This window comes from Neoarthrinium moseri (genome assembly GCF_022829205.1).
Source record: "Neoarthrinium moseri strain CBS 164.80 chromosome Unknown scaffold72_Wmoseri_CBS_16480, whole genome shotgun sequence".
Taxonomy (NCBI): Eukaryota; Fungi; Ascomycota; class Sordariomycetes; order Amphisphaeriales; family Apiosporaceae; genus Neoarthrinium; species Neoarthrinium moseri.
The window spans coordinates 172,189-184,858 of record NW_026055186.1 but is presented as its reverse complement, the minus strand read 5'-3'; the positions used below and the strand labels follow the sequence as shown (position 1 = coordinate 184,858).

The following is a 12,670-nucleotide window of genomic DNA, read 5'->3' as shown; positions in this document are numbered from 1 at the left end:
ACCCCCCCCCCCCCCCCCCCCCCCCTTCCCAGTCTACGCCTGGACCGTCGGCGGCGACTGCTTCGGTGACCCCACGGAGCCGTCCGCTGTCTTGGAGGCCTTCTGGCGGGCGAGGTACTCGCGGATGCGCTTCTGGCGGGCGGCGCGCTGCTCGTCGAGGGCCTCCTTGCGGCGGGCGATCTTGTCCTCGCGGTCGCGACGCATCTCGAGGAGGATGGCCTTGGACTTGCGGCGGCGGTGGCGCATGGCGACGCGGCGGGAGCCCATCTTGCGCTTCTCGGTGCGGATGAGGGAGCCCAGGCGCCAGTTCTCCTCTCGGTAGCTGTAGGAGCCGTCCTGCTGCAGCTTGTAGACGCGCTGGTCGCGCGGGTGCGGGGCGCGGCCGAAGCCCTCGCGCACGACCTGGTTGGGGATGCCCGAGGGGCTGAGCTCGGGCAGGGCGGGCGCGGCCTTGACCTCGGTGGCCGTCATGCCCAGCTTGCGGCGGCGCATGGCGTGGGGCGGCGTGGGCAGGGTGTCGTTCTTGTCGAAGACGACGCCGATGTACTGGCGGCCCGGGTGGCGCAGCGGGTCCTTGTAGTACTTGACGTAGCCCTGGACCTTGGCGAAGAGGGTGTGGTCGCGGCCCATGCCGACGTTCTCGCCGGGGAACCAGATGGTGCCGCGCTGCTTGTAGATGATGTTGCCGGGGATCACGAACGAGTCTGCGGGCGTCAGAGAGGGAGAGGCACGGAGAGAGGAGGAGGAGGACAAGACATACCACCAGTCTTCTTGGCTCCCATCTTCTTGGGGATGGTGGCCGAGTCGCGCAACCGGTACATTCCCTGACTCTTGACCGAGGCATACCTCCTGCCCTCGACGTTGACGTTGGCTGTGGTGTTGGCCGGGGCGGCACCCCGTATCCTCAGGGCGGCGAAGGCATCCTGCAGCAGGCGCGGGGCGGCGGGCCTCGCTGCGCCGGTCGAAGCTGCGGCGACGGCGGGCCGATGTAACTGGGACAGCCGCATCGTCATGTGTGTCGTGGGAGTCGTAGGATGGCTGCGGTGTTCGCCCGTCTGGCGGAGGCTGTCGGGCGTGATGGGAGTCGAAGCTCGTCCCGGCCCCAGAGCCGCGAAAATTTCGGCTTAGCTAATCCAGCCAAAGCCCAGCCCCAGGCCATCCAGCTACAGATCCAAGCTGCAGGACTGACAGGGGGCCCCAGGGGCCTGGGCAGGGGGCCAGGGGCCTAGGGACCATCTGTTTAGCGGCGCCTGTAGCGCCCTGCCTCCCGCCAGCCCGCTAAATCCGGAACGCTGATAGCGATAAGACCCCCCCCCGGCCCGTTCCAGTGGAAGTTGACAGCTAATCGCAACTTCAGTTCCAAGGTTTCTGTCCTCCAGCTGGCCTCACGATTGCCGATTGCCGTGAGCTGGCCTTCACACGACCGTCCAATTCTTCCTCCCGCACGCCAACCTCGTGACTGTATTCGGCTCTTCGACGACCGGAAGAGACCTCATATTCGGACAAAGGCTCGCCATCATGAGGACCTTTGGCTCTTCGCTGCTGCTCGTCCTGGCGGCGCTGCTCGCCACGGCGACAGCGCAGTTCGGCTTCTTCGACCAGATGTTCGGCGGCGGCGGTGGCGGCCAGCAGCAGCGCCAGCAGCCCCAGAACGTGCCCAGCGACTCGTCCATCTACCGCCAGAACTTTGACTCCTTCACCTGCGACAACTACCTGTGCCCGGACACGTTAGGTACGTTCTTCCTCTACGCCCCTCTGCTTCCTCCTCGTCACCAGAGACGGGACGCCATCGAAGGCCACGGTTGTACCAGTGGGACGAGGGAGATCGAGATGCTAACTCGGAGACTCGCCCCAACTAGCTTGCGTCCACTTCCCGCACCACTGCCCCTGCCCCTTCCCGGCCCAGGAGGACAAGTTCGAGACGGTCGACGGCCATCGCCTGTGCGTGTCGCGGGGAGGCTTCAAGGCCGGCGAGGCCGCGCGCAAGGTCGAGCTGGCGCGCAAGGGCATGCTGTAGTGGCTGCCGGGACGGACTTCGGGTCTCAAGGGTAGTCGGGTTCGTCGGTTTGAGGGGGGCTGAAATTGCACGCCCCTGCGAAACAATATACCGAGCATATCGTCGTGGGCCGTAGCGTCTGGGCCGGAAACACAACTGATATATCTTGTCGGTTGATGATCAATTCCGAGCATAATGTGGTTAGACTTGGCGGGCAAGTTGCCCATATTGGACAAATATGCCGTCTATAGTCAGAACAACTCAAACCCGGGAATGAGCACCTCATAGGTACCTGCGGACATGAGGCAATGGCGAACCGCGACGTTCGTGATTCGGGATTTAAGATTGTTCCAAGACTATACTATCTACCACCCGAGGTGAAAATCGGTTCGCAACACACAGTCTCCGGATTTCCTTCTCCATGTGTACCATCATGCTGCATATAGAACGCATAGGATTGGCGCATTTCCTGACGCAACGTCTCGTCTTTACACATATTCACTGCAGACCTTGCCTGCTGCACATTCCATGGCAGGTCCCGTGTATACCCACAGCGTTTCTCTTCGAGCCAAAGTCAAAATCGTCTCAATGAAGAAAATGATGTACAGCCGGCCGCAGAAAGGGGGGAAACCTGTATACGGCCCCCATCAACGCTTGCTTCAAGGAAGCCAGAAAACTCCATAGTCCCAATGCTGTCAGCCGTCCACCGCCACCACAATCCTGCCTTCCGCTTCCAGTTCGTATCGTAATTCTCGTTCCTTCATTGCCTGCCAGTCTATGCCGTGCCTTGTACCATCACACTGCGCACATTCCTTTCCCCCAAGGTTCGTCGTCTACCTTATGACGAGCCGTTGACGCCCGCCGGGATCTTGGGCACGGGGGGCACCTTCTTCTCCCCGTCGTCGTCGTCGTCGTCGTCGTCCCCGTCCACGTCCTCGTCGTCTACGATCTCGGGGTGGCCGAGCAGGCCGACGGCCTCGCTCATCTCGTAGTGCTTCTTGCGCAGCTCCTCGAAGCGGCGGTGCTTCTCGCGCTCCTCGGGGGTCATGCCCAGCATGTTGGCGTCGGCGTCGTGCAGCGGGGTGGCGTCCTCGTCGCTAACGTGGACCTTGCTGGGCTTGCGCTCGGCGGGCGGCACGTCGGGCACGGCCTCCTCGGGCTCGCCCAGGCTCAGGCCGGGGATGGCGTCGCCGCTGCCGTCCATGTAGGCGTCGTCGTCGTCCGGGTCCTCAGCCGGGTCGTAGTGCTTGGCGTAGGGCGTCTTGGGCTCCGTGATCTTCATGGTGCTGGTGCGCTCCTGCTCCGTCAGGTACAGGTTGGCCTCGTCCCACTTGAGGCGCGCCTCCTGCGACTGCGCGTTCTCGCCCTCCTCGCCGGCCGAGGCCGAGGGCGTGCGCGACGACTGGCGGCGCGAGCCGGGGGGCCGCGAGGCGGCGCTAGACGAGCGGCGGTGGCCGGCGTTGACGGCCGTGTTCTGGATGACGATCTCCTTCTCCGACAAGGCCCTCTCCCTCTCCCTGGTGGGGGAGGTGGGCGGCGAACCGCGGTACGAGTTCTTCAGGATGCCTAGGTCCACAGCGTGTTAGCCTCGCATCGTCTTCTTGTCATGCCCTCCCTTCGCGGCCGCTCCGTGCTGGCCATGCACGGGCGGGCGAGGCAGACGGCGAACACAACGTACCTCTCGGGCGCTTAGCCGCGTCGGGCGGCGGGGGACTGTGCAGCTCGGACGGCGGGCTGCTCTGGACCTCCATGGTGACGTCTCGTGGGCGATCTTGCTGGAGCGGGAGGGGTCGGTCCGTCTGGATGTCCGCCTGGATGTCCGCTTGGGCAGAGACGAAGGTCTGGGCGCGGCGAGAGTGTGAGGGGTGGTCGCTGGCGCGGGCTGCGACTATATTGTGATTGCTGCTGCAGTGGGGGGAGAAGGCGAAAGAGTATCTAGCGTGAGGTTGCGTGAGGTTGCGTGAGGTTGCAGGGAAACAGACTTTGGGCCTGGTATTTGTTTGCCTCGTCTGCGGTAGTGCAGTGGAGGAAGGGAATCCAAAAGTCAATGTTGACGTTTCGGCAGCCCGGCAGGGATTTGGGCAGAAGTAGTAGAGAAATCTTGGGCCCCGCTGAACAATGACGACGATGATGGATGGGGTCACGGGTTCGACCTCGACGGGGTGGCCCGCGAGATCATGGATGGGATGCGGCGATGGGCAGGCGGGCGGATGGGGTGGCTTGGGGGTCCCAACTGCAAGTAATGGCGTGCCCAGGTCAAGATGCAGGCTGCATTATCTTAACAACTACACCCCAGAACACCAGACATCCATTCCATTGTACTGTACGTGCAGAGATGTCCTTCTTCCCAACCTCACTGTAACTTTTCCTGGGGCGGCGCAGTGAACAGCCCACCATCACCAGCAGCAAACAGCTTTCCCCCCTCCCGACCCGAGGCCGCAACTAACTATCTTGGGCTACCTCAGCCTACCTACCTAGGTACCCTCAGCTAAACCTTGGAAGCTGGCAGGAATGCGGGGGGTTTGAAGGGACGCCTTCGCCTTGGAGAACCATGCACACATCACGTTCAGTGACGAACCCTCGGCCGGTTGGGTACCAGGGTCAGGGGAGATGGTAGTGAGGCCATGTCACGGGGACTAACCCTCACTCGTCCGCCAGCCAACACTGGATTGTGATAGACAGCACAGCACGATAGACAGCACGATCAGCTGCCGGTGGTTTGAGGGCTGTACTATGTACTTGCCAGGGAAGATCGAGTGGTTAGATAAGGCACCACTTGACCCGAAAGATGCTATTTCTGATGCAGACTGGCAAGACTACTACTACGGCACGAGGAGCATGCCACCACTGACGTTCGGAAGAGTCCGGGATACGCAATCAGATGCCCTGAGAACCAGTAGACTGCTACGAAATAAGCTTGCTAGGGATGGGTATCGGGATGGCTGGTAACTTGGGCAAAGCTGGTATCTGCAGTTCCTCATTCTTGCGATAGGCCGATGCAGAACCGATACGCGACGAGCTTTGGGACTCGGACGAGAGGCTGGGATACGAGAGCCACCATCCATCCATCAACCCCCCGCCATTATTGTCCCTCTTCGCGCGTCGACCTTCCCACGTCCTCGCCCACGGCTCCCACGTTCCATCCCTCTTTCGTGACATTGATGTCACGATAACCCCGTGGTATCTACTCCCGTCACATGCTCCAACCACTACATGCAAACAAAGCCACAGCAGAAATTGGCAGTCTCGTCCATGCGTGCCCGGGATGGCATGGCACGTCGGCTTACTGCTTACGACCCCAGAAACCCAGCGCTAACTTCGCACGACCACATGGCTGTGCCTCCAGCCTGCTTCATGCAGGGCGCTCTCGTTCTGGGAACCAGGATTGACATCATCGCCTGCAGGATTGGGCAGGCTGCGCTGGCAGGCAATGAATCGACTGTCGCACCCCTACAGTACTATGTGAGCTCCTGTGAAATACTCTACCCCACAGTCCCCAACGATGGGCATGCTATGGCGTCCGAGGGCTATCCTCTTCTAGCTGCTAGTCACTGTCCTCATGGAAACATCCCAGGTCCATGCAACCCCATGGGGAATTAAGGTGGGTGATACTCGCAGAATGGACACCCGCTGGCATCCGTGCGCGCGAGAGTCGTCCCATGCTGGAGTGCCCTGGTATATATCCACTGTAAGTTACCTAGTATGTAGGCAGAAGGAACAGCCACCTGTCCGAGATGGTGGACGCAAACAACGCAACGCAGGCTGTTCTCGGCCTCGATCCCTTTCACTTTGACGCCCGATCCCATCGTCAGCGCTATATGGCAATGGCTAGGTAAGTAACCACTTGTCAGGACATTTTGCCAGCCTTCGTAGGACGGCCGGAGTCCAGTCAGACGGCGCCACCTATCAAGCTCTCACGCCGAGTGGGAACACCCGCGCAAGTGCTGCAACCCTACCCTACCCTATTGCACTGCCTAATAAGTGGTTCTGTCCCCAATCCCGTCCCCCGCCTGGCAGGAAAGAGCCGGATTGATCGATGTGTTTCCATTCAAGGTTCGGGTCAGGAACCTGGAGGCGGTCGTCGCACTGGCATTGGCACCGTGTTGCTGGCAAACCCTGCAACTTATAGCACGCTTGGTCGTGACTGGATCAGAATCATTAGCCGAGATGATTAGTCTATTATATTACTATGACGGGGAGATGATGGCCTCCATGTCTCACGCGTTTTCCCAAAGGTTGCCGTTTTGTGACCTTCTACGCCTTCTTTACAGTCATCGTACATATCCTGCCTCCCAAATACCCTGTATACCTTATAATACACGTGGCTTATATGTATACTAAGAACACCACATTTGTGTGGTCTCTGCTGCTGCTTCAAGCAAACATGTCAGTAGAGTAGTAACTACTATCACACGATTGGCGGTGGGACTCAGTGTTCTACTCGTCAGTCTGTACAATGCAAATGTTTCCTTCCCACCCGACAAACGTGTTTGGCGCAGCCTCTATTCTCATCCATGCAACGGATGAGCCTGAGTTTTATGCTCAGGCGGCGATGAGGACACATCTAGCTCTCATCCTCTTCATCCTTCTTGGCCGGCTTCTTTGGTTTGACCTCTCTCTTCTTGGGCCGCAGCCACTCCTCCATGCCGACGGGCCAGTAGACGCGCCGGTTGGGGCCGCCCATACCCACCTCTTCAGGTGGTATTTCGGCGGGCGGCTTGACTTCTACCACGTCCGGCATATCAGCGTCCTCGTCATCCTCTTCGGCTTCCTTCTTCCCCTTGCGCTTCTTCTTGGGTGTGGCCTTGGGCTTGGGTGGAGGCTTGTTCTCGTCGTCGCGCTCATACGGGATGACATCGTTGAAGCTGTCCCAGCCAGGCAGGCGGAAGTTTCGCATGAGATCAAAGACCGCCTGCTCCTTGTCCTTGGCTTCGATCATGAGGTCCATAGTATCGGCACACGGAGGTAAAGTCATGACTCTTGGCCGATGTTTCCGTCGCTGACGGGGTGTGATAGCCTCGGAGCATTGTTCGCTGTAGTGCATCTTCTGCGTGATACCTTTCCTATCCCATGTCGCCTTGATGCGGGGATATAGCCCCATGATGTCCTTCGTCCCCTCTCGGATCTTGTCCTTGTCGAAGTAGATATTGTGATGGTGGAAATCCAGGACCATCGGGATGTTCAATTCCTCGCAGATCGGAAGCAGGTCGTGGACCGACCAGCAGACATCGTCGTTTTCAAGAACCAACCGGGCCTTCACGCTTTCTGATAATGGGGCGTAATTTTCGCGGAACCTCTGCAAGGTGGCTTCCTTGTCACCGAACGTCCCGCCCATGTGAAGAATCATGACGGCGTCTTTGTTCTGCTGTTCTGGCAGTCTCAGCAGCGAGAGCAGCTCGTCGTGGTATTCGAGGTCGCGCACTGCATTCCTGACGACTTCTTTTCTCGGGGACCCAAGCTGAGTGAACTATGCTGTATTAGTCAGCGTGTTCCATAACCAGAGCATTGCAGTGGTATACCTGGCCGGGATGCGTTGTCAGCCGGTGCCCCAGTTCGCCTGCCACCTTGCCAGCTTCGGCGAGGACATCAGAAGCAAAGGGTGCCAACTTGTACCCATACTCCTCGTGGCTCGCGAACGGGAACATCTCGGAGCTGAGACGCATAAATTTGATGCCATACTTGTCGTTCCACCGGAGCATCTTGACAATGTCTCGCGCATTGGCAAGGCCGAGACTCTCGACCCACTGTTGTCCTCTTACAAGATCAGGCGGTTGCTCCTTGTCGGGGCGGTTCTTGGTAGAGTGTTCAGGTTGCGACGGGTCTTGCAGAGGATGCCGGTGCTCGATGATAGAGGCTATCCTACAAGTCCTAGAGCTGAAAACTGGGGGATTAGAGACGCGAAGATACGTGTTCAGACAGGCCTATAAGACGTTAATACGGTAGGTCAACCAAAGCATCCGCCTCTCTTGAGAGGCAGTGACAGGGGTATAATTTACGTAGCCCAGTCTCCCTTTCCACGGCAGCGGCAAGTAGTCACTGTTCACCGGAGGTGGCCGTCCGCCTTCCTCTTTCAAGGAAGTGATGTCGTCTGGGGAGGCATCTTCCTTTTCGCAGCAGTCGGCGTCTTGCTCTACCTCATTTTCCTCTTCCGAGGGCGCCGAGTTATCTGCTTCTTCCTTCTTCTTCGTCTTTCCCTGGATCCTGGGCTTCCTTGGCTGCCGTGAGTCTGCCGCAAAATCTTCCTTGTTCTTCTTGAACTCCTCAGGGAGGAAGGCTTGGGATTCGGCATTGGTGCCGACATCCATGACCTTACTCGACTGCACGGCGATCTTCTGACGCTTCACGCCCTTCTGCAGCGTGTCTTCCATCTCTTGCAGTCTGTTGATAGCCGTCTCGACACTATGGCGGCCATGCGGCGAGGCTGCAACAAGGCTGTTCTCCTTCTCCTGTGACATGGGAAACGATCCCATGTCTGTAGAGCGCCTGTTTCGACCCGACCTACGCGGCCCATAGCCGGCGTCGATATCGGGGGCGTTTCGCAGCCCTCTTGGCGCAAGGTCCTGCTGTAACAGTGCCATGCTAGACTTCTTGCGTTTGGGGACCATTGTCAGTGAGAACCATGTACCGGGCCGGACGAGTATATGTTGGACGCAGGCCGGAGCAAATGGCGCGGTCCTGTGCCTCAGAAACGGCGTGGGCAAGTGGAGATGACGAATGGAATACCCCTTTGGACGCAGCATACACTTGCAGCCGGTGGAGAACCAGACGGCAAGGAAATCCGTGGTGTGTAGGGGAAATGCTGTCCTGAATCGATATATGGGGTCACGAGTCTCCCGTCTTTGGTCTGGGCCGCCACGTAAGTCAACTCCCTAACAATGCAAGTGAAGGAACGGGAAGGAATTCGATGAGAGCAGCGGCGCAGGTCGTAGGCATAGCGCTGGCATAGGTCCAATAGAGAGCATTCGAGTAAGGAGCATAAGGTCCAGACGCCCAGTGATAAGTTTATTGTCCTCGATTGACCGTACAGGCTGCTGATCTGGGGACCGACTTGTCTTCTTGTCTACAGAGAGTCAAGTCCGGCCATGACAGGCCGCACGTCATGTATGCAGTTATCCACCACCCGCCACGGGAGTTTTACTCCGCGTGCGGCTTGGATCGCTTGGGTGCCCTACGTGCCCCCATACTTGCCCTGCCGTGTTGGCGCTGTATGTGATGCCAATTCCTTACAAGCCTACTGCACGGTTAATGCAAAAACCCTCCGAGTGCAAGGGGTGAGGGAAATGCCCCTTGAGCAACTCAAAGACGTCACCGCGGCGCGTGTGGCCGATCGCGTTTGGAAATGTAGATGTTGGGGCGCGGTGTCGTCATAAGGCAAAAGTTCGGGAGGGCCTTGGGGTGGATTGATCGGGATCGATGGTTCCTTAGGGACTCGGGTACCACCGAGCTAGCGCCCCCGGGAGCCCTGACACCTAGGCAAGGGGGCAAGCTAGGGTACTATAGAGCTGAGCTTGCTGAGGGCCCCGCCAGAACCAGACCCTACCGGGGCCAAGCACGGCCTAGGGCGCAGGCTGGTAGTCCTACCCAGCTGCCAGCTACCAGCAGCCCTGCGGCTGTCACGATCCACCGATGATCGATCCTTGGCTGTCTTTCGTTCACTAATCACAACGACAACAGCGCAGTAGTCATGGTTTTCATACGAACGAGTGCTGAAAGCATCTCTCTCGTGATCTTGAACACTTACGTAATTCCCGACCTTCTCACATCTACTTGGGACAGTCTGCTTCGCTTTTACACCCTCCCTCCCCTCTCGGTTCCATTGTAAATGGAAGCAAGCTCCGGTCCACTGACTGCCGGACCGCAAGGCATCCCAACTGCAACCCGTCTTCTGCAGTGGATCGCCAGAGGCTTCCATCTTATCTGAGTTTTGGAGAGCGATATTCAAACTACCAGAATGCTAAGATCGGCATACCTGGCTGTTGATAGCTCAAGTCGCCTCTGCTCTCCTCGGCCTCTGAGAGTTGATAGTATGGTGTGCGACAGACCGGGCAATCGTATCGCTTCCGCAGATACCACGATGCCAAGCAGCGCGCATGATACATGTGCTGACAGCGCTTCATCTTCAACACCTCGTCATCGATAGGCTCAGGTTGCCATGGTGCCCCATTTGCCTCAGTGTTCTCTGATGCTTTTCCTGTCATTGTGGTGGTGGTGCTGGTCGTCGTCGTCTTGGTGGTTGATTTCCGAGATAACCCTGCTTCTAGCACTATATCCTCATTGCAGGCGGCCCCTTCGTCCGTCAAGACCGTGTAAAGCGAGACAAGGCATATGGCACTTGGCAAGGTGGTCCCGGTCAGTTGCGGTTCTGGACGCTGCGGCGAACAGGGTGGCTCACCAGTCCCTCTCATCCGCCTTCTGCACCTCGCTCCTATTGCCCCTGTATTCAGTCACCTTTGACAGTTCCGCGATGGCCCTCTGCAACGACAGTGGCACTCGTTGGTGCGGGGCCTTCTTTTTCCTTATAATTCTTCTTTGTCGATATATCGTGATGGCTTTGAGAGTCCTGCGTGGCCAGTCAGCAGCGCACGACTTACGCGAGAATCATAGGTAATCTCTGGTGTCTTACGCGCCAACAATCAGTAGTCCGCCGACGGTACTGATACAGACAGCGAGCACGATGTCCCAAGGATATTGCATCGTGGTGCTGGGGGCAATCTCCCATTCCCGTAGGTCTGTTCAAGTGCCGGAGAAGTCGTTTTCCAGCAGACCGCAGATATCAGCCCTACCGGCATATTCCGTTTGCGACTCAGCGGTGAGGTTTAGGTCAACAAATTAAGCTTTCGGGCTACTCGCTTATATCAGACACACAGGTGGGCTCGATGGGCTTTTTAAGACGTGATGGCATTGTCGCGAGAGGTGAGGAGAGCCAATCCCAGAGGCCCAAGTGGCAAGGAGACATACCGGTGTTGGTCCTGACTTTCTGGCGGCACTTAGCCTGTATTCCTGTCCGTTCGATCATCCAGGGCGACCATGAGCGAGGGGTGACTTGCCAAGTGCCAAATCAGAATTTCGATGCGGCCCTCCCAAAGCTTCGCGATCCTGTAGGTTAGGAATTGCCGGGGTGAAACTAAACTTGGTGCCATCAGAGACACCCAAGAGGCGTGAACGGGTCGTTTTACGTGGCAGTCACCCGTTTCACGGCAATTGTACTGCTTGGCTGTGGCTTGGTGGTATCCAAGGCCACAGGCCAATCACAAAGCCAATCATGCGCTGTGGACGCCAGCGCAGTAAAGATACGGGTATCTAAGATGCTTAAGCAACTCGTATTGGTGACTTCTGGCTACTAGGTCATAGGCTTATCTATGAACGAAACTTAAGCTGATGCACTTGTCACGAAACGGACGCCTATTCGATGGATATGTACACGCAGAGCTTGTGTATCCAGTGCTACGACCGGATGCCGCCCGGAAACGTGTACCACGTGTTGCACAGATTAACTGGACTAGAACTTCATTTTTATGAATACTTCCTTACTCTCCTGGTTATCCTAGGCTTGTATGTGAATACATCGATTTGCACGAGATATATCCTATACTTAGAAGACAGTAAGAGGCGCAACTAATGCCAACGCATACGCCCGTCTGGTTCTATTACATGGGCATCAAGTCTCTATCGCCGAAGCTCTTCAGCATCTTTGGGCATGGCTGCTGCGATCCGACGGGCTAAGCCGTTCATAACGTCGGCCGAGATGAGATCCTGCATACAGAAGTTGTCTACTAGGCATAGAGATGTCCAGAAAGTGAGGTTTTGGGTGCCGAAAATGGAGGCTCGCATGCCAAATGTCAGGTCTAAAAATAGGAGACAGTCACATGACTTTTCATTACTGGTTCGGGAAACTGCTTAGAGAGAATGTTCTCTGAAGATGGACGCGAGCTTGTTCTCGTCGAGATCTTCTGCGGCATCTTAACATCTCTAGTGCCGCCATGAAGAAATCATAATAAGATCTTTATACTGTGGGCGTTTCGGGGGAAAGAAACCCAACTGTTAGTCCTTCTGATTCCATTTAATTGCCCCAGGACAGCGCTAAAATTGAAACTAGAAATTACAGAGGCGGGGAGTGACTATGGACGCAGGAAACACATAGGATGATACTTCGACAGAAAAAACAGAGACACTGAACATTTATCTACCTACCTGTCTTGTGACTGATGGCAATCCATTTATGCTTTCTACAGCACATCTTCTCGACCCACAGATTCCAGAGACGTGGAAAGATGAGACGAAATATTTGGATAGCTTCGTAACATCTTCATACCCCCTATCCATTGGAACATTTGCATCCTCCGTAGAAGACCGCCATCAGCTGCCTGGACAGACCATGTAACGCGGGGTTGCCTGGTGGGCGTTTGCCATAGTGTGTGACCGAGCAAGGTCGTTGGACTAGTGGCACTGAGCAATGAGAAACCTTCAGTGGAAGAAACCTGTGGCTTGCATACGACTAATTCGGGGCCCTTTTTGTGGTATCAACCAAATTACCTTCGGTTCGGAGGAACGGAAGGTTCCCTGGTGAGGAGGTGGCCGGCTATGAACCTGTTGACGATTAAGTCAATCAAAACCGATCTAATAGTGCGGCTGAAGGCGCCCATTTGCATGGGTTCGTCCCCCAAGCCGGGGCTT

The 12,670-nt window shown here is 57.0% G+C and overlaps 4 protein-coding genes across 4 annotated transcripts; 1 reads left to right on the top strand and 3 right to left on the bottom strand.

Moving 5' to 3' along the window:
• Positions 1–33: 33 nt before the first annotated feature.
• Positions 34–1,007, bottom strand: JN550_011736 (uncharacterized protein; the record flags this gene model as incomplete). The annotated part of the gene is made up of 2 exons (XM_049310133.1): positions 34–704; positions 761–1,007. 2 exons carry the CDS (start codon positions 1,005–1,007, stop codon positions 34–36), a joined length of 918 nt encoding a protein of 305 aa, XP_049166362.1.
• A 511-nt stretch (positions 1,008–1,518) lies between these two features.
• On the top strand, positions 1,519–2,017 carry JN550_011735 (uncharacterized protein; the record flags this gene model as incomplete). Its single annotated transcript, XM_049310132.1, has 2 exons — positions 1,519–1,732; positions 1,860–2,017. The coding sequence occupies 2 exons, from the start codon at positions 1,519–1,521 to the stop codon at positions 2,015–2,017; spliced, it is 372 nt and encodes a 123-aa protein (XP_049166361.1).
• Positions 2,018–2,834: 817 nt separating this feature from the next.
• Positions 2,835–3,747, bottom strand: JN550_011734 (uncharacterized protein; the record flags this gene model as incomplete). Its single annotated transcript, XM_049310131.1, has 2 exons — positions 2,835–3,562; positions 3,675–3,747. 2 exons carry the CDS (start codon positions 3,745–3,747, stop codon positions 2,835–2,837), a joined length of 801 nt encoding a protein of 266 aa, XP_049166360.1.
• Positions 3,748–6,560: 2,813 nt separating this feature from the next.
• Positions 6,561–8,601, bottom strand: JN550_011733 (uncharacterized protein; the record flags this gene model as incomplete). Its single annotated transcript, XM_049310130.1, has 3 exons — positions 6,561–7,463; positions 7,516–7,917; positions 7,993–8,601. The coding sequence occupies 3 exons, from the start codon at positions 8,599–8,601 to the stop codon at positions 6,561–6,563; spliced, it is 1,914 nt and encodes a 637-aa protein (XP_049166359.1).
• Positions 8,602–12,670: the final 4,069 nt, after the last annotated feature.